Source organism: Parus major, chromosome 1 (assembly GCF_001522545.3).
Source record: "Parus major isolate Abel chromosome 1, Parus_major1.1, whole genome shotgun sequence".
Lineage (NCBI taxonomy): Eukaryota > Metazoa > Chordata > Aves > Passeriformes > Paridae > Parus > Parus major.
Window position 1 is genome coordinate 85,901,641 of NC_031768.1, and position 20,093 is coordinate 85,921,733.

Genomic DNA, 20,093 nt, shown 5'->3' on the forward strand with positions numbered 1-20,093 from the left:
CTTCCTCCTCCTCGCCGACCAGGGGCCGGCGCTGCGGCGAGAGCAGCAGGGAAGGAGGCGTGCGGCGCCCGCCCCCACCGCGCTGCCCGGAGCCGGAGGCTCAGCCAGGCGCTATCCCCAGTCTCATCCCGGCGCTCACCGCAGCACCGAGCCCGCGAGGCGGCCCTTCCCTGCGCAGAGGTGGCAGCGGCAGGCGACATGACGGCGGAGGAGATGAAAGCGGACGGGGCTCCCCTGGAAGGGGTTGACATCACTCCCAAGCAGGATGAGGGTGTCCTCAAGGTACCCGGCGCCTGTTCCCCATCCCCACCCTCCGCGCTAGCTCGGAGGGGTCCCCGCGCTGCCGGGGAGCGGGGGCATTCCCCTTGGTTTGCGAGCGCCCTGGGGCGCCCTGCCCCCCCCGGGCCCATTGTGTGCCCCGCGGGGAAGGGGTCGAGGCGGTCCCCGGGCATCCAGGCAGGGCTGGCGCAGCGCGGGCGATTAAACAACAGCGGCGGAGGGCGGGAGCGCGCCCCGGCTGCGCAAGCGCTGCCCGGCCGCCCGCGGGGGCTCCCCGCTCCTCCCGGCTCCCGCCGCCCTAGCCGGGGCGAGCCGGAGCCCGGGCTGCCCGCCGGGAGAGCTCGGGGTCACGGGGGGGGCGGGTTGTTCAGGGAAAAGGCGCTTCTCGCCGCTCTCGGGCTTTTCCCCCGCTGTTTAGGGGAAGATGCGGGAGGGAAAGGCGGGCCGGGCTCTCCGTCCGGCTCGCAGCGCGGGTTGTGGGGGTCCGGGTCCATCCCCGCCCCCTCAGCACGTGTCCGGGGCTGGGAATTAAAGATGGAGCCTCGGCAGGGCACGTGCGCTCGGTGCCCGGCCCCGCCGTGCCCGGCCGAGCCTCCCCTCAGGCCCCGGAGCGGGCTCCGGGCAGCCCCCGGGCCCGAGGTGCGCGGTCCGGAGGCCGGAGCGGCCCGGCCGCCCCTCGGTGCCGCTGGGCAGGCGGCCGGGCAGGTCCCTGGCGCGGCCGAGGGGCAGCGGCTGCTCTCCTTTGTACTGGGAAGGCAGGCGATAAGGGCAGCAGGATTTATACCGTGAGGGGGAGTTGCGCGAACTTCCTCTGTCAGACGTTGCCTATTTCCATATCTCTAGAAACTTCCTCAGGCTCTGCTACAAACTTCAGCGGTTATTTAGAAGCGTTATTCAACCGCAGTAAAATTTCGGAGTTAGGGTGTTCAGAAGGAGAAAGGGGTGCCACAGTAAAGGCAAAATTCCGTGTTTAACCTTTAGAGCCGTCTAAATTCTGGGTTCATTACGGAGGCGCTGTCTCCCGTCTAGGAGGGGTATCAGGGAGCAGATTGTAGATATTATCTGCTATATTTCTGCTTTTCCGTGTTTCATGCTAGCATGCTTAGGTGAGAATTTTTTGAGTTTTGCATGTGGTATGGTATCAGATCAGAGTTATCATCTGCATGGCTGCCCAGGTCTCCTGCGGCTCAGATTCCTTGAGCATGGCAGAAGGCAGTGAGGGTCTGGTGTGCCTGATTCATGCAGTACCTACTTTTTGATGATGGAGAAGCAGCAAGTATTTTTTGGGCTGTGTTTTTTTAATTTTTTTTTTTTAAATTTTTCTTTTTTTAGAGGAGGAGAGTAGAAAACGCTAGCAAACAAAGTGAGGTTGTGAAAATCACAAAAATTGAGATTGTGCCGTGATAGGTAAAATACCATAGAGGCCACAAAGTCCAGCCTTCATGGATTTTACTTTTCTCGTAATTGCTGAAGTGCAAAATGCATCTTTTGAAATCAAGCGTCTAGCTCTGAACTAACCTATGCCAATTTTGTACTGGTACTGCTGCAGTGATTCCAGGAGTGTGTTTACTTGCCCATTAGCCTTATATCAGAATAGTAGCCACAGTTTTTTACCTGATATTGCTGAATATGCTTACACAATTCCTAGAACAAGAAATTAAGTTTGGCAATAAACCATTTGAAATATGCCATATGAACTGAAAAATCCTGTTTCTCCATCTGAAAAGGAAATGTAAACCTTACAGAAAATAAGATTGCCATATTCAGCAGCAAAACTTAAGTCATTCAAAATGGAACAAATGCAAAAAAAAACCTGTATAAATAATGAAAATGAGGTATTTGTTACTTTAGAATACCTTACTATGACCCTACAAGAATATGGCATTTGATAAAGTTTAGTAAATTTCCATTAAATGCAGTTAGTTTTTCAAAATTGCATCAGACTGGCTGCTTTAAAGTGCTGGTTTGCATCTGCTTTATATAGATTTATGCCTAAGCACGATGTAGGTTAGGTTGCTTACCTGATTCGTGTGTTCTTCTCATACTTTGTTTCCTTATCTCCGTGAGAGTGATTGCTTGAACTTTGGCCTTCCTTGGGGAGACATCAGTAGATCAGTTTTGTAATGCTAATAACTGCTGTGGTGCTGGTGCAGGGTAAAGGGATGGTGTGCTGTGTGAGGTCAGGCATCCCTTTTCATGTTGAGCATCCTTTCCTTAGAAAACAGCAGGCAGCGTTTTTTCCTAGGTTTTGTTTGTTTGTGGTTTGTTTTGGTTTTTTGTTTGTTTGGGTTTTTTTATGCTTTCAGTGAGATGCTTTCAGCTTGTTAGTCTGACAGAAACTATTGATGGTGAACCTTTGGTTTTGGATGGAGGGTCCTGGCATTTCAGTTGTCTAAGAATGTATATGTTCAGTCACAGGGATGGTGGGAGGCCCGGTGGGAGATTGATGGTGCTGGCTTGCAGGAAACTGAAATTTGTGAAGGAGACTCCCAAAAGTCTGTGTCCTTCAGTGAAAAATATGATTGATATAGAAACATGACATTTAAAAGAGGGATGCCTTGTAACTGCCCTTGAATAGATATTTATCTTCCATAACAGAATGTTTTCCAGGTCTCTGTGATGCAAGCAAATAGGATCTTGCGTTGGTCCCTTTTTGTCTGGCCAAGATAATGCAGAACTTTGGCTTGGGGCTAGATGGTTTCAATCTATATTGGGAAAAATTCACATCTGAACTTAAGGAATCCTGTTATGGGCAAGGCCTCACGTCCCTGCCTGTGACATATGTCACTATTATTCTCTAATTTTATATAAACTTCAAATAAACCAGAGAGATTGTCCTCATTTTCTGAATAATGTAGATTTATTTAATGCTTGTCTTGCTGGGCAGGCTGGGGAACCCCCTGAGAAGAAAATCAAATCCTTGCAGCTGTATGTGAGACAGGGGTGCTGGCCATCCATGTCAGAATTGCAGGGAGACAAAATTATTGCGTTAAGTAATTTTCAAGTGTTACTCTGTAGGCTGATGGAACTAGCTGCTTGGGGTGAGACACTGCTAACCTTTGTTAAATTGCCTGGTTTAACTCAAATAATTTCAGGTTACATGTTAGAATAGACTTTCTATGGGAAGAACCACCTCATTCTCCTAAGAGCTTTGCCTAGAGCACTGAACTCTGGCATGATGATAGGTGATGAGGGAAATACTTGAATAGAGAAGAAAAAGCCCTGCCTAATGCAGAGATCTGTAAGCTGGCACCAACTGTTGCCTGTTAAATTCTTGTATCACAGCACAGCCATCTTGAGATTCTGCATTTGCAGCACTGCTAATCTGCAGAAAGAACAGCCAGTCCAGTTCCAGGTGACTAAAGGAAACCTGCAAATCCTTTGTCTAGTAGAGATGATAACACACGTTTCTAGGTATTTGTGATTCATGTCCAGTGGGCAGGCAGACTTGATTTCCACGGTATTAATGCTGATTGCTGTTTTTCTCAGGTTGTCAAGAGAGAAGGCACTGGGACAGAGTCTCCAATGATAGGTGATAAGGTGACCGTCCATTACACAGGGTGGCTTCTCGATGGCACAAAATTTGACTCCAGTCTGGACAGAAGAGACAAATTCTCATTTGACTTGGGGAAAGGTAATATCTTGTGTTTACTGTCGATCAGTTTTGGTAATAATTGAGATGGGGATCTCCTTGTGTGGCTCCTTGGCTTTTCAAAAGTGCTACTTACACTTGTTTTCAGAGTTTATTCTTTTAGAATTAACCTGTCTGATTGTCTTTGAGATTTTTCTGAATGAGAGAGGTGAGTAGCCCCTTGAGAGGCCTGCTGAAGAATTCAAAGGCCTCAGACAGAACACTCCAGGGGAGCAAATCTGTCCTGAAAAGTAGAGATGAACGATAGTTAAATAGTCAGAATATGCATTTTATTAGTTGGGGTTTTTTGGGGGGCAGACCTCAGTTCAGGGGTGTTTAACTGTGACTAGATACTGGGACAAGGGTACACAGGCAGCTGTCAGCTCTCTCATGATGAAACATACTCTCTTTTCCACAAAATTCTCAAGTTAACCCACATAGGAATCTTCGAGCATCTCTTCATTATCAAAGTCGTTCATTTTTTGAAAATCTAAGCATTGTTCCTCCAGCAAATCATACTACTCAATCTTATATTCTTCCCTGAAAGTTTCTTACCTTCTCCTTTTTAAAAAACAAATAAATTAATTGCACTGCAATTTAAGATGATATTAATTCTACCTATTAATACAGGACTAATAGAAGGTCTGCTTGATGAGTCGACAGGAGCAGCAATTAGGAGAGCTTGAGTAAGAGAGGGGATATTGTTACAGCTTTTCTTCCCTTTGGATGGATTGCTTCTACTTTCCTCCCCTTTTCTGTTACAAATGTGTGTAACTTTTAGTTACCACTGGTAATTTTTCTTTGCCAGCTGATAAAAGTACAAACAGAAAAGGCTGTTGGTTTGGACTGTTTTCAAAACAGGAGCAGGCAATCTCTCACTGTAAGGCCTTCCTCTTGGAAGAGTTTATTGTTACTTCCTCACACTTGAGACTGTGCCAAGCACTTCAGCTGGTGTCTGTGTTCTGTTATTCTATGAAAAGAGCTGTTACACCTAGAATGAAGAAATGTTTGGGCCAAATTTGGGTCCCTGGGAAACTTCAGAATTTGGTTAGGCTTAAAACTGATGTACATAAATGTGAGCACAAGTATTCTTCAGTATTTCTGCTGCCTTAGCTTTTGTATGCCAAAAATGATGATGCTCAGTTTCAGCTGATCATACTTTTCACGTGTGATTGGTGTTTGACTTGTACAGGTGAGGTGATCAAAGCCTGGGACATTGCTGTGGCCACTATGAAGATCGGTGAAATCTGTCGGATTACGTGTAAACCAGAATATGCCTATGGCTCAGCTGGGAGCCCCCCAAAGATACCTCCCAATGCTACACTGATTTTTGAGGTATGTGAGAGATGGTCACTAAAACTGTATGCTTGAAAAAATGTGTGATGCAATATCCTTTCGAAACAGGATTGTTACATTTTCTGAGGAAAATAATACAGTCAGTTTTGGATAGCGTGGACAGAATTTTAGTCTGGCTGCAACTGCTCTGTAATGGCTCAGGATCCTTTCTCTTTGAGTTTTTAAAATACTTGAATGATCTTCAGTGTTCGGTTGTAATTTTGCAGTTACAGAGTGATTTGCAGCAGCAAAGTGCAGGCTGGAAGGGCAGACTATTCCAGTGATAGACTGAAGTAGTTAAGAAAATTAAATCTTTAGTCCACTTCATAACACTGAGAGTAATAATATATTTAATATTGTGAGGTTTTCAACAACAGGAAGAGCAATTAATGTACTCAATAATACAATTTTTATACTTAAAATGTTTTCTTTACAACATTAACTCTTCAGAGCTAATTCTGGGAGAAAAGAGGTAATTGCCCCATGTAAACCGCTGGAATACAATATTTGAAGAGTCTTGCAATTCTGAACTCTGTTCTGTAGAGCTGAGCATTTCAGTCAGCTGTAAAGCACCGTAAAACCAGTTTGGATTCAGATTGCGGGTTCATTACCAAAGTCTCTGTGTGCATCCAGGCTACACTGATCAATCTTGCCACCACAGATGAAGTCTTGTGTGCTCACTCAGTCCTTGTGACAGACTCAGCAATCTTGAGTTTGGCAGCTGGGTAACCCAGTTTGACAACTCACATGGCCAGCTGCTCTCCTGGAGATGAGCTTGCCATGTCTTTGTGAGCATGGAGCCAGTTATCCTTGGTGTCTCTCAGCCTCACCAGGAGAGGAGAGATTTTATTTCCTGCTGATTTTAAAAGTCATTTCCCCCCACATCTTCCCCCTCCTTCCCAAAGGGGGTGGAAATAGCAGCTGTCTCTTGTGTGTTATTTCAGAAGTGAGAATGGTTGCTCAGAATGCTGAGACTTGTCTTTGATTTTTCCATGTAGGATGACATTAAAGCTGTTTCTGGAGCATACCCTGACAGTCTCAACAGGGTTTGGAGGGGATGTATTTTTCTTACTGTTGAAACAGTTCAATTTGCCAACAATTGCTTCAAAATAAATTCTACCTGAGAGAAGGCAGACTCTTTTTCTCAAGTGTGATTTTTAATATTACTTTGCTCTAAAGCACTTAATCATTGGAATGGATTCCTACAATTGGGGACATAAGGAAAGTTTTAAAACTGATGATTGCTCTGAGATGGAATGTTTTATCTAATATCTGAGAAAGGTGAAAATAGCTCTTAGAGTAAACACTGAAAGCCTGTTTAGATTTTATTGGAAACAATGAACATCTGTTAAGAAGGGTAAATTATACATAGAATCATTTAAGTTGGAAAAGAGCTTCAAGATTGAGTCCAATCATAAATCTGATGCTGCCAAATCCATCACTAAACCATTAACCTGTGCCACATCTACACCTAAATGCCTCTGGGGAGGGTGACTCAACCACATCCCTGGGAAGCCTGTTATAATGTTAATACCCATTCTGAACCTCCCTTGCTGCACCTTGAGGCCATTTCTTCTTGTTCTGTGACTTCTTGGAAGAAAGGACTGACCCCATATGGCAAGAAACAGCCTCATTTCAGGGAGGTTTGGAAAGTGAGAAGGTTCCCCCCAAGACCCTCTTTTCTTTCCAGGCTAAACACCCCCAGCTCCCTCAGCAGCTCCTCATAGGACTTGTGCTCCAGAACCTTCCCCAGCTGTGCTGCCTGTCTCTGGACATACTGCAGCACCTCAGTGTCCTTCCTGAACAGCCCAGAACTGGACACAGGATTCCAGGTGTGGCCTCACCAGTGCCCAGTACAGAGGAGCAATCACTGCCCTGGTCCTGCTGGCCACAGGCCAGGTGCCATTGGCTTTCACATGATTGGATATTGCATTTGCTTTGCATTTGGATAGTGTATTTGCATTCCTTTTTTTTTTTTTTTTTCCCTTGGACTTCTCAGTAATAGTATTAAGGATATAGTCTGTGTGGAAGGATTAAAATATATTGCTAGCAGGTAGTGTCCACTAAGAGATGATAGCTTACTCACTTGGAGTACATCAAAATTAATACCACTGTTTCTGAAAAATAGCATCATGTAGAGCTGTTCACAAACAGCATTTTCTTACATAGAAATCTGAAGTTACTTCTGCCTCAGCTATATTGGATCAAATGACACATGTTGGAGTGCTGTGTGCTTCTGTGCAAGTGATACCATGTGTAATCAGTGCTGAGCTGATGGCTGAAATACAGGCTAAAAGCTCAAGGCCTTCTACCTTGGCAGCACAGTGGGGCATTCTTAAGGGCTTAGCACTACTACAGAGGACGCATGTGGACAGCAGAAAGCAGAGAAGCTTTCATTGTCCTTCAACAAGAGGTAATACCTAACATTGGGATAAATAAAAGCATGAACTGCAAGAGGGGATTTGTTCCATCAAACTGAGTCCATCTGATGCAGTCACCCAGGTTATTCACTGCCCACTGGACTTCTCTTGATGCTGCCAGTCTGGCCCTGCCATTTTCTGGGTGTGATTTTAGATGAAAGTAGTGGTTCATTCATGAGTCTTAATATCCCCTAATGCTTGCCTGAGCAGTTATGTTGAAGGAAGAGGGGAGAAAAAAAAGCACCAAGCTGCCTATGATGCTTTTGTGCTTCCCTGCAACAAGTAAGCAGTGCTGCGTGTGGGTTGGAACTTAAATCCAGTAAATTTTCCCAAGTTTTTTTAGGTTAAAGTACTATGACTCTCAAGCAGCTAAAGTCTCCTTAAGTTTCCACTTCTTTAGTTTTACCAAGGTTTACCTTTTACTACTTTACACAATATCAGCAGGGTTCTTTTACAAGTGCCTATCACCATACCAAAATTTTATAGAAGTTGCTTTACAAAAGATCCTCTAAAACTTACATGAAGAGATTTTGTACCTGTCATCACACCACCATTTCTTTGACATGAAATAATGCATGTCCTATGATATGGAAGTTTTTTTCTTAATCTGGTGGTGGTTTTGTTTTTTCTTCCTCATGATTGCTTTTGCTGAGCAATATAAATAGATTATTCCACAGAATAGCATTGTTTGGGCTGGGAAAAAAAAGGGGAGGTACACACCTGTATGGTCATCAGTGGGATGTTCAGGAATGACTTCTTTCAGACTGACTGAAGAGAAAGACCAGAATATTGTTTGTTACTAGGTATCAATTAAAATAAATTGTGGAAGTACCGGAGGATATGCAATTCCTTTTGCATTCCAGTTATCTTAAGTCCAGTGTCAGGAACTTCCACAGCATTAGCTCTGAACCTTTTTTTTTTTTTTTAATGAGGTAGTCTAAACAATGCTGATTATAATGGCTTGTTTTTTAGTACTTAGGAATAGTTTTCACTATTGTTTTACTTAAACATAGGATATGATTTTTTTTTTTTCCTTCGCTTCATAGCAGCAATGACAAATATCTTTTGTAACTAGACTGTTTTTCTATGTCATCGTGGTAGGCTCACTTCAAACTATGATTTACATTTCTTGGGAGGGTATGTGAAGATACAGATATTCAGACTGAATACCTGTGTCCTACATTAACATTAGCTCTTAAAAATCCTGAACAATTGATTGTAGCAACGAGTTTAAAGTTTCAAAGCTTTCTGGAGAAAAAAATTCTGTGACTTACTAAATTGGTCTAATGAGAATAAATGCAAGACTTTTGTTCCCTCCACAGATTGAGCTTTTTGAGTTCAAGGGGGAGGACCTCACTGATGAAGAAGATGGTGGCATCATCCGAAGAATCCGTAAGAAAGGGGAGGGCTACTCCAGGCCCAATGAGGATGCACTTGTAGAGAGTAAGTGTGTTCTTACACAAATGGCGAATGGATTTGTCGTGTGGGATGGCAGAACCTTTTCACAATGTACAACTGCATGTCCTGAGGGAGAGGAATATGTGGCTTCTCTTTTCTGCAATAAATAACTTAACAACCTAGAGTAAGCTTTCATTCTCCTGTTTCTAGCAAGGCTTACATTTTCCAGCAGCAACTGTGCTTTCTGGTGATACTGAATCTGTTGAAGTGCTTATCTGATCACAAAAGGTGATTGAGCCTCGTGAAGTATTTCCATGTGCTGAGGAACAAGAGGGGAAGTCATTCTGGTACTTGTCATCAGAGTGGGAAAAACAAACACTTGAATGAACAATAAAAAAAAGGGGTTGTTAAATTTAACAGCAGAAATTCTGTTTGCTGCCAGTAGCTGCGATGCCATAGTTAGCTGCTAGAAGAGAAAAGACTGTTCAGAAGGAGGCTTTGGCACTTTGTGTGTCCTGCCTCCCTGTGCTCTCCTGGGAACCTGCCCACTGCCATACATAGATCCCTTCTGATTTCTCTCTCTGTTGCTCTGGTTTTTGTTACCAGTCCAGTTTGAAGGCCGACACGGAGATCGTGTTTTTGACAAGCGGGAATTGCGGTTTGAGATTGGAGAAGGTGAAAACTTTGATATTCCTCATGGTCTGGAGAAAGCAATTCAAAAAATGGAGAAATCTGAGGAATCTGTGTTCTATCTCAAACCCAGGTATGCCATTTCTGGTGCTTGATATAGGAAGGTTTTATACTAATCATCTGGCAAGAAAAAAATGTTTTGTTACAATGCCTTTCAGCTTTTTTCACTGCTGTGATAAAAACTTGGATTGGCCCCAAAAAATTTATGTATGAGAAATATCAAGCTAAGATTGCTTTGCCACTTCATAGTGAAGCCATAGCAGTGCAGAAATATTTACTTAAGTCTCTGTAATGTTGACCTCTGAATATTTTTTAAAAACGTTGTTGCTCTCCAACTTAGATTTTTGTGATCCCTCTTCATGACTGCTTACTGTAAAGCAGTGCATGTGTAGGTTTGGATATGGGCAGAATTCTCTCCTTACAATGAGAACACATCTGAAACAAGTGCAGTTGCAGATTGTTTTCATCAAACTTCTATTTATTTCAGTTTTAATTTAATTTTTTTTTAACTGTAACTGAGCCTGGTGAGAGCAGAAAAGGAAGGCAATTTGATCTAGAGGTTTTTCCTGTTAATATGCAGCGTCTTACTGGAGTTGCATTGCAGTACCTTTCTGTAGGTATTTCCTGTTTATCAGTGTGTTAAGTGTACAGCTGCTCACTTAATCTTGGTATTTATTGTCTTTGCTTTCTAAGAATAGATCTAAAATACAGGTGCTCTGAAGGCAACACTCAGTTTCAGACCATGAATATGAAAGCCAATAGTTGTGATTTGAAAGTTGGTTATTTTGGTTTGGCTTTTTTTGGGGGGGGGGTTTTAATGAAGGCATTACTTGCTTTTCTTTAAAGTAAACAAAAAAAACTAATAAAATAATAGGAAATGGTAAAAAATAAATGCAGTCAACACTAGGTTTCTCTTACTTTCTTCTGCCTTGTACTTGCTAATTTTAGAATTCTAGCTAGGATTCCTCAAGCCTTTGTCTTGTAATAATAATTTATGCACATCCCAAATTTGCATGGGGTTTTTGTCTCTATCTTCCTATGTAGCAAATATAGCTGGATGGATAGTTTTGAACTCTTCTTTATAATTTTTGTTTCTCGATCTCCACGCCCATTTTACAGCTATGGTTTTGGAAGTGCTGGGAATGAGAAATTTAAGATCCCTCCAGATGCAGAGCTGCAGTATGAAGTGAAACTCAAAAGTTTTGAAAAGGTGAGAACAAGAGATGAAATCCCAAAGAGATCTGGGGGTGGGGGAAGAAGTGGGGGAGTGCAGCTTAAACGATGACAATGGAATCCTTGAATGGTGCTGTGAAACAGGGAGGCCACTGTTGCCAGAGATGGTGACATGCTGGGAGCTGTTGGCTGAAATGATTCTTATTCTTCCTGTATCCCTGTTTGTTGCCATCTCTTGTGCTCTAGGCTGGTTTTCATTAGCAGTGCAAAGCTCTGCTTTGCCAGACTTACCTCAACCATACTGTTAGTGGGAAACAATATAGCTACCTGATTTCCCTAGAAATTGTATTGAAATTGACTGGAATTATTCCTGTTTGAGTAGGCTAAGGAGTCCTGGGAAATGAACATAGATGAGAAGTTGGAACAGAGCAGCATTGTGAAGGAGAGGGGTACTCAGTACTTCAAGGTAAGGTACTGGGCCCAAGTAATAATAGCATTTCTTAGTCAATGACATGAGTTGATAATGATGCTTACAGCTTCTGTCATTTCTGAGTGGTGTTCATGGTGTTCTGTGAGATTTTACCAGGAGAACTGGAGGGGAATTTTTTTTAAAAAAAAAAAAACGAAACTTGGTTGGATTATCCAAAGACCTAACTCTGCGGGGAGCTAGCTCTGCAGTTAGAGCTGTTTGCTGTATCTGCAGATAACTCTGTGAGGTGTACAGTGTTTCAGTTCCTGCTGTGGGGAGAGTGTTACATATGAACAGCATTCATTTGAGTAGAGATGTGTGAAGAAGCTGTTCAAAGAAATTTCAGCAGCTAAAGGAAGAGTTTCCTATTATATTCATATTGCATTTTGAAAATGCCCCATCTTCCCTTATTTTTGCATCAAAAGTTTAATATAAAGGTAGGAATTCAGGGAAGTATCAATGCTGGCATATACCCCTAGCTCTAGAGATTTTCTGATCTTGTGCAGGAATGACTCTCAGAAGTAGTGTATTTTTGATGACAGAAGTTACTTCTTGATCAAATGGGGTTTTTCAGATCTATTGCTCGAAGCAGGCAAAAGGGATGAGAGGGAGGTAAAAGTTACTGTGATGAGCTGTGTGATAATTGAGCTGCCTTGCTTACAGGAGGGGAAATACAAGAGGGCAGCTTTGCAGTATAAGAAGATTGTGTCATGGCTGGAGCATGAGTCGGGACTCCCTGAGGAGGAGGAATCAAAAGCCAAAAGCCTGAGGCTTGCTGCCCACCTTAACTTAGCTATGTGCCATCTCAAGCTAAAGGAGTACTCCCAGGCTTTGGAGAACTGTAACAAGGTAGTAGGAGTTTATTTATTCTTAAACTGCACAAGCAGTCTGACAGTTTATTTCTTGCTTCAAACATTTTAGGGACAGCAGGCCATGTGATATTTGGTCTTTCTTGCCAGCTGGCATTTGGGTAGTATGGAATTTTTAGTATACTAAAAATATCCAAGAGATTATTTTCATAATTAGTGCCCTTTGAACATTTTACTAACTTGCTGCTATATTTGGAATATTCAAGTGTTCAGAAATAAGAAACACTTGAGATGTGGTGAAGGTAGTCATGTTGGCAAAAGTCTTTCAAAGAGCAGGATTGATCGCTGACTAAATCTTAGACTTGCTGATTCTCTTGTCAAATGGCCTACTATATTCATTCCTCTTTGTACTTACTTCTACTGTATTCCACTCACTTTATTAGTAAGTCCTGACAAGACTCCTAAGTCTACATCAGAAGGTACAGTTCCTAGCAGTCACTGGTGTTCTGACTGCATATAACTTTTATAAAAGGAAAATAAATGTGGTTTGGTTTTGGTTTTTTTTGCATGCAGGCACTTGAATTGGATAGCAACAATGAAAAAGGCCTCTTCCGTCGTGGAGAAGCTCACTTGGCCGTCAATGACTTTGAGCTGGCTCGAGCAGATTTCCAGAAAGTGATACAACTTTATCCAAGTAACAAAGCTGCCAAAGTGCAACTGGTGACTTGTCAGCAAAAAATAAGGGAGCAGCACGAGAAGGAGAAAAAGATGTACGCCAACATGTTCCAAAGGCTCGCAGACAAAGACTTAAAGGTAAGCAACACTACTCCGAACAGTACACAAGGTGATGTTATGTGTTAGACAAGGAACAGTGGCTTAGGTACTCAGCTTGCTTCTTACTATGGGTAATTATAGCAGGAGAGCACTCAACTAGTCTCCTTTGGGGGGGAGCAGGGATGGAACTCAAAATGCCAACAGTCAGAATTTTTAGGCCATCTTGCTTGAAGAGGGAAACCAGCAGTACCAACCATTGCACAGAAAGCTTTTATCTGCTTTGACTGAATTTGCAACAGACCAGTGTTCATCAGAAAACAGTTGAAGGGATGAGATGCAAACAGTGTTCTAGAACTGAAGAAAACACCTATTGCTCTAGAACCTGTTGCAAAGAGCAGGCTGTTCTGGTGCCTGGGGTGCCCATCTAGGGAGAACTTGTGTCTTTCATACAGAGGATGCTGAGCACCATCTGGCTTCTCACAGAGATATTAAGATGTGGTTGATGGTCTCCATTACAAATGCCACAGATAGATTATGGAGTGTCAGAAGATTCATTATTCTGCTGCATGGAGGGTTTTCTTAATAAGCTTTTACTATAATTTTAGTAAATACTAGTTCAGGTAATAATGGCAGTATGTGAATACAGGTTATAATAAGATTGTATCAGCTAGCAGGAAACATTTCAGGTTACTGGTGAGAATTACATCTCCTAAAATACCATTCTGTTTTTTTTCCCTTTAATCTGATGGTCTCAAAAGACAAGATAGACCTGTAACTTCTCAGATAAATCTGGGATTTATATCAGATTCAAATTTCCTCAGTAACGTTGGAGAGTACAGAAGCTTGTATGTTGTGAGGTTATTTTCACCTTTCCAGAATATGCATGGAGAATAATAAAAAATTGCTGGATATTGGTACAGTAATTTCCTGTGGTTAGCTGTGTTGTTGAGTCTTGCCCGAGGCATGGTGTCCTCAGATGAGTGTAGCCTGACAATTCAGCTGTTTCAGACTGTCAGCTGACAATTTCCTACATGAAATGCTTCATTCTGTCTCTTCTTTTTTTGGCTAAATCAGCCTGATGTCAACAGTCTTTGCTTATTGGAGCTTAAAAGAAAGTATTCTTCACTTCTAGACACAGTGATGTAAAGCCACTTACATCACTATACTATCACATACGCTTAAAGGATCTTAATTTTGGTAGGCTTTAATAAAAAAATCTCATATAAAGATACAGCAGCTAAACTAGAATTATTTCACTGTTAGGCATCTTCACTTTTGAAATGCCAGGATTTAATTGCCAGCTGTTGGGCTCTATTGTGAAGGTTCCTTTCAGCTAGCACAGCTGCTGGGAATCCGTCTTCCTCCACTAGGTGTGGGATACAGCAAGATCTGTTGAGATAGGAAGAGTGGATTGCTGAAACAAGCTATACTCACTAAATGTACAGAAACTTTTGTGCTTTCTTCAGCTCCTAAGGCAGATAAGTTGTAGAACAATACTCTTGGCAAAAGGCAGGTTTTGCACTGCAGACTGTTTTGGATACTGGAAAAACATGGCACTTAGTTCCAATTTCCCTATCTGCTTGGGATGGAATCAGTTTAAAGTTGTGGAATCCTTTAGGTTGGACTCCAATGAAAGGTTATTGTTTGGCATCTTACACTGGACACAGGATTCAAAGTGTGGCCTCACCATTGCCAAGTACAGGAGGACAATCCCTGCCCTGGTCCTGCTGGACACACTATTGCTGATACACACCTGGATGCCACTGGCCTGTTGAATTCTTCCCAACAAGTTAGATCATCTTGGGAATGTGCAATGTGCTGGTTTCTTTTTTTGTTTTTTTTTTTTTCTCTGAGCCATCTGGCCTGCCTTAAGTGGATATGATTTTATATGAAATGGGATTGATGTAACTATAAACTCTAAAGGATGCTTACTCCCTGGGCCAGTCTTGAGGTAGTTTTCATGCAAGAAAAGCTTGTTTCCCTGTTACTGCATTTATAGTGCTGCTTTACTCTAGCTCTGACAATGTCTATTAGTGGTGCTGTAGTAGAAGCTCAGAGTTCTGGGGAAGAGAGTTTGTTTACTAAAGGACTTCTGATTGCTAAGAGAGGATAGCTTGGACCGCAGTTCTAATATTCCTGACACAGTCTTTTAAATTCAACAGCCACTCTTGCATCAGTAGTTAATTTCATTAATTTGAAAAGTTCACGTATGTGAAGTGGGAATTTTTGAAGGTCAGGATGTTTATCACCTTAGCATAAGCCCAGGATTGCTAGCTAATAGACTTTCTGTGGAGAGAAGACTTAACTCTTGTGTGCTTTATGGAATGCTTCTAAGGATGAAAAATCGACCTTGGATGCATGAATATTCTAGATTTTAAGGATTCTTCCCCTTTCCCAACCCTCCTATTCCCCTCTCCCAGCATTGCATGCTGAAGACTTTGCTTGGTTTTGTCTGGTTCTTACCTAACATCATCATAAAACAGATGGCTCAAGATGCTGGGCTGACAGGTAGAATAGCAATTTCATTGCACTGGGTTTTGAGATGAGCAAGCCAAGGCATTTTTACCTCCCCTTACTGTGCTTGAAAATTAATGCAAGGTCAGGATGTGCTGGTTATGTCCTATTGTAAAAGCTGACCTTGGAGCCGTAGCTCATGGCTCTCTGCCTTCCACACCTTTTTATGAGGAAGATGCACAAGGAGAGGCCTTTAGAGAGCCTCGTTGTCAGGTCATATTTTCTTCCAGTTAAACTCTTACACAGGACATCCAAATCATTGTTGCTGAGTTTGAAGTGTCTCTCCATAAAACTGGTTGTCCAATGAAGATACTTCTTAAGCTGAGTGCAAGTGTGCCTCATAAAGTTGGGTTGGGATAGGCCATGGGAGTGTCTGAAAATGAATGACATTGATATTGAAGCAGGGCAAAAGCAGTTCCTTCAGAAGCTTCACAAATTAATTTCAGTTCAACTTCTAAGAAGTCGTGTGGCAGGTGGGTGCAGGCCACATCAAGAATCATAACCACTTAATAGCAGTATTATATTTTGGCCTCCTCTCTACTGCTTCTGGTTTCTTAGATGCATGAAAATTTTTGGTTTCTCTTGGCTGAAGATCCTAATGTCTCAATTCAGTCTGGCAGGGTAGACAAGCTTTCCAAGTAATAAGAATCAAACAATGTTTGTGCTAGCAATTTTGTATAACATATTAATATATTTTCTTTGTCTCTCTATTTAGTCATCTGCTACTCTTCAAACAAGCCACACTGAAGATGCAGAAATGAAAGATGCGCAGAATGGAGTTGAAGATAAATCAGAAGTTGAAGCAGAAGCATAAAAAAATCCCCTATTCCATTAGTTTTGTAAATGAAAGAATTTCCAGTGAATTAGACCTTTATTTTTCTACCTGGTTGGATAGTGGCTTCAAGGGAGCAGAGGCTGAAGCCACCATGCCACAGTCAGTTACAGCTTTATGTGGCTGTTCAAGAAGCTGAGTGGCAGCATAAATCTGGTTTAATCCTAGTGACTTTATTTATTCATTCAGCCTCTGTTTACTGTTTGGGTTCTGTCTGGATTTACTCTGCTTGGTTTGTTTGCATTTTCATAGAATCATAGAATGGCTTGAGTTGGAAGGGACCTCAGATCTAGTTCCAGCCTCCCTGCCATGGATAGGGACATCCTTCACTAGACCAGGTTGCTCAGAGCTCCATCCAGCCTGGTCTTGGACACATCCAGGGATGGAGCACCTACAGCTTCTCTGGGCAGCCTGTTCTAGTGCCTCACCACCCTCAGAATTTCATCCTAATACCTAATCTTAACCTGTCCTCTTTCAGTTTGAAGCCACCCCCCTTTGTGCTGTCCCTGCTTGCCCTTGTAAATAGTCTCTCTCCATGTTTCTTGTGGGCTCCCTTTAAGGTACTGGAACGCCACAGTTTGGTCACCCCAAAGCCTTCTTTTTTCCAGGTGGAACAACCCCAGTTTTCTTAGCCTTGTCTCATAAGAAGAGCTGCTTCATCCTTCTAATCATCTTGGTGGACGTCTTCTGGACTTGCTCCAGAAGGTCAATGTCCTTCCTGTGCTGGGGACCCCAGAGGTGGATGCAGTGTTCCGGCTGGGGTGTCACCATAGTAGAGGGTCAAAATCCCCTCCCTCCCCTGCTGCCCATGCCCCTTTGGATGCAGCCCAGATTACATCTGGCCTTCTGGGCTGTGAGTGCACATTGCCAGCTCATGTCCAGCCTCTCACCCAACCTCAAATCCTTTGTGGCAAGGGTGCTCTGGATCTGTTCATCCCCCAGCCTTTATTGATAACCAGGGGTTGCCCCAACCCAGGTGCAGCACCTTGCACTTGGCCTTACTAAAGCCTCATGAGTTTCACATGGGCCCACTTCTCAGGCTTGAGCAGGTCGCTCTGGGTGGCGTCCTGTCCTTCAGGTGTGTCAACTGGACTGCTCAGCTTGGTCTCACCTGCAAATTTGCTGAGGGTTCTCTCTACCCTTTCATCCATGTCATTAATGAAGATGATAGTAACACTGCTCCCAGTACGGACTCCTGAGGGACACCACTTGTCACTGGTGTCCATTGGGACGCTGAGCCGTTGACCACCAGCCTGTATGACCATCAAACCAATTTCTTTTCCATCAAACAGTCCACCCATTGAATCCATCTCCAATTTAGAGAGAAGGATGTTGTGGGGAACTGTGTTAAAGGCAGAAAATTACAGAAATGGAGGTAAATGACATTTGTAGCCCTTCCCTCGTCCACTGGTGGAGTCACTCCATCACTGAAGGCCGCTAGGCTGCTCAGACTGGACTTGCCCTTGGTGAAGCTGTGCTGGCTGTCGCTGGTCACCTCCGTGTCCTCCATGTGCCTTAGTGCAGCATCTAGGAGGATCAGTTCCGTCATCCTCCCAGGCACAGAGACGAGGCTGGCAGGTCGGTAGTCCCCGTTTTGTTGTTGGTGTTTGTTTCTTTCTGGTTCCAGCTTACTTAAATCCCAGGTTCTCCTTTCTAAATTTATTTCTTTGATTTGCTTCAAGTAATCAGCTTTTTCCAGGAGTCCTCAAGTGAGACTTAAGAACAAATTGTCGCTCCCAGTTCTTCTGCCTTGGGATTGCCCTCTTTACCCCTGTTCAGTAGGGAGTCCCTTCCATTAAGTATTGTAACCTTTGTTGTATGCCTCCTCTTTGCAAATTGCTGAAGGTGAAGACTGTGAAGTCACAGCTTAAGTAATAAAGCTCCAATTAAACTCAAGAAAACTGAACTTTTAGTGGGTTTTTATTGGAATTTGCACAGAATTGAATTTACTGTCCCTTGGTCATTCAATGTTTTCTTGTCCACATAGCCAGTGTCTGGATGATTTTTCTATGTTGTTTGTTTGCTACCATAGAAAATTCCCAAAATATTTGATACAGTATTTACCCATATATTTGCAAAGGGGAAAAAATTACGTTGCAGGAAACTGCAAAAAGCAAGCCTGTAACCTATGCATAGAGCTTGTTCTACGTTCATATTGCTACTTTGCTCTTCACCTACCACATTGCAAAACTGGACCAGAGGAAAAAAAAACAACAATATACCTGAAAGTAACTGGCTTTGAAGTGAAAGTGATAATGGCTTACATACTGCAAATACTTATAATGAACTGCAAACTCCTGAGTGATTTTAATGTCAGCTTACCCAGATCTCACAAGAAAGCTATTACTCAGTATTCTGCTTCTTTCTGCAGTTTGTGTGTCTTGTTTCGGGGTGGGTGTGATTTTGAATTTTGTGGGGGCTTTTGGTTGGGGTGGGCTTTTTTGTTTGTCTGAAGGCATGGAACATAGTACTCAAACTCAGCTGTTGTTTATCTTATGTGGTGTTAAATTCAGCATCCTCAGTGTCCTGTTCTGAGACAGGGGCAGAAGGGGCAATTTTTTTTGCCTGCTCTGCAGAAGAAAGGTGAAAAATCTGTTCCTCTCAGATTAAAATAAATTGACTTTTTTTATGGTGAGAAAGATGTGTTTGCATGGCATGCCATGGGCTGGAATTTGTGTGTATATTGCAGAGAGTATCCCTGTTTTAACGTGTAATACAACGGGAATTCCCGGTCTCCTTTGGTGAGACAGAAGTACTGTATAAGCGTTTGTGTGGATGCTGGGGGAGTGCCGGTGCCTGTCCCGCAGCAATGCCAGCCCAGCTCGGGCCCTGGAAATGTCACAGGAGTGGTGCAAGGGCTGCTTGCAATGCTGTCCCTGCCCCTGGACACTAACACCAAATTCGGCCCCTGCTGCTGGCTTGGAGCTTGGTTAGAGAGCTGGGAGCTGCAGTGCTCTAATCTCATGGCACGGGTGGGATAGGACAGAGGCAGGAGCAGTGCGTGGCAGGTCATTTCGCTTAAGGAAATGCAGATTTCGTTTGCCTAATAAAGCCTGAGGGTTGCCCGGTAATGAGGGTGATTTCCATGATCTCTGACTATAGTAACAGCCCCATTTATGTGAGAAACTTCTACCAAAGCACTACCCCCTCTTGTGGGAGACAACACTGTGAATGTCAACTGGGCTAGAAGGGATTTATAGACCTAGAAAAAGTTAAAGGGGACAGGAATGCCAAGCCAGAGTACTTCTTCGGCAAGTAAATAACCTTGATTTGTTGCTAATTATTCCTGGAAATAGAAGCCTCCGTGGCTGAAAGTGTTTTTGCTGCTAAACCAAGTCCTAATGATAAATTTCTAATTGTTGAACATCAGTTTTCAAAAATCTCCCACAGGCATGATAGTTGTACATGTTTCTGAAAGCAAAAAGTGATGATTTCTGTGGTACATCTAAAAAAATCTAGTCAATGGTGCATCTGTTGTTAAGTGTGAGCAGTCTTGAAAGTACCACTGTGCCCTTGTTGTTACTACATAAACTATGAAATGTTTGAGAATGTAAATCTGTTAAGGACACTAAACATGCCATGTTCGGGCAGTTCCGTGCTGTCTTTAAAAGTGGGTCTGGTTGCCGGCAGAAGGTGGCATACTGGTATTTGTAAGTGAGGTCATGCATGTAAACTTCAACTATAAACTTCGTTATGTATGTCCTTATAGAGGAAAAAAAAAAAAAAAAAAAAGTTAAAATAAAGAGTTACAGTACTGACTTTGTAAGCC

At 42.9% G+C, this 20,093-nt stretch overlaps 1 protein-coding gene across 1 annotated transcript; it reads left to right on the forward strand.

The window, feature by feature from the left end:
- The first annotated feature begins 17 nt into the window (after nucleotides 1-17).
- On the forward strand, nucleotides 18-20,056 carry FKBP4 (FKBP prolyl isomerase 4). The gene is made up of 10 exons (XM_015619353.2): nucleotides 18-282; nucleotides 3,769-3,913; nucleotides 5,103-5,245; nucleotides 8,988-9,108; nucleotides 9,670-9,826; nucleotides 10,873-10,963; nucleotides 11,309-11,392; nucleotides 12,059-12,244; nucleotides 12,778-13,017; nucleotides 16,208-20,056. The coding sequence occupies exons 1-10, from the start codon at nucleotides 199-201 to the stop codon at nucleotides 16,304-16,306; spliced, it is 1,350 nt and encodes a 449-aa protein (XP_015474839.1). The 5' UTR covers nucleotides 18-198; the 3' UTR covers nucleotides 16,307-20,056.
- The last annotated feature ends 37 nt before the right edge of the window (nucleotides 20,057-20,093 follow it).

What these genes read in the sequence shown, in the direction of transcription:
- FKBP4 (XM_015619353.2), top strand. Translation starts at nt 199, where the DNA reads ATGACGGCGGAGGAGATGAAAGCGGACGGGGCTCCCCTGGAAGGGGTT. An exon ending in CTCATTTGACTTGGGGAAAG is followed by an intron (nt 3,914 to 5,102) that starts GTAATATCTTGT and finishes TGACTTGTACAG; the next exon opens with GTGAGGTGATCAAAGCCTGG. An exon ending in AACTCAAAAGTTTTGAAAAG is followed by an intron (nt 10,964 to 11,308) that starts GTGAGAACAAGA and finishes CTGTTTGAGTAG; the next exon opens with GCTAAGGAGTCCTGGGAAAT.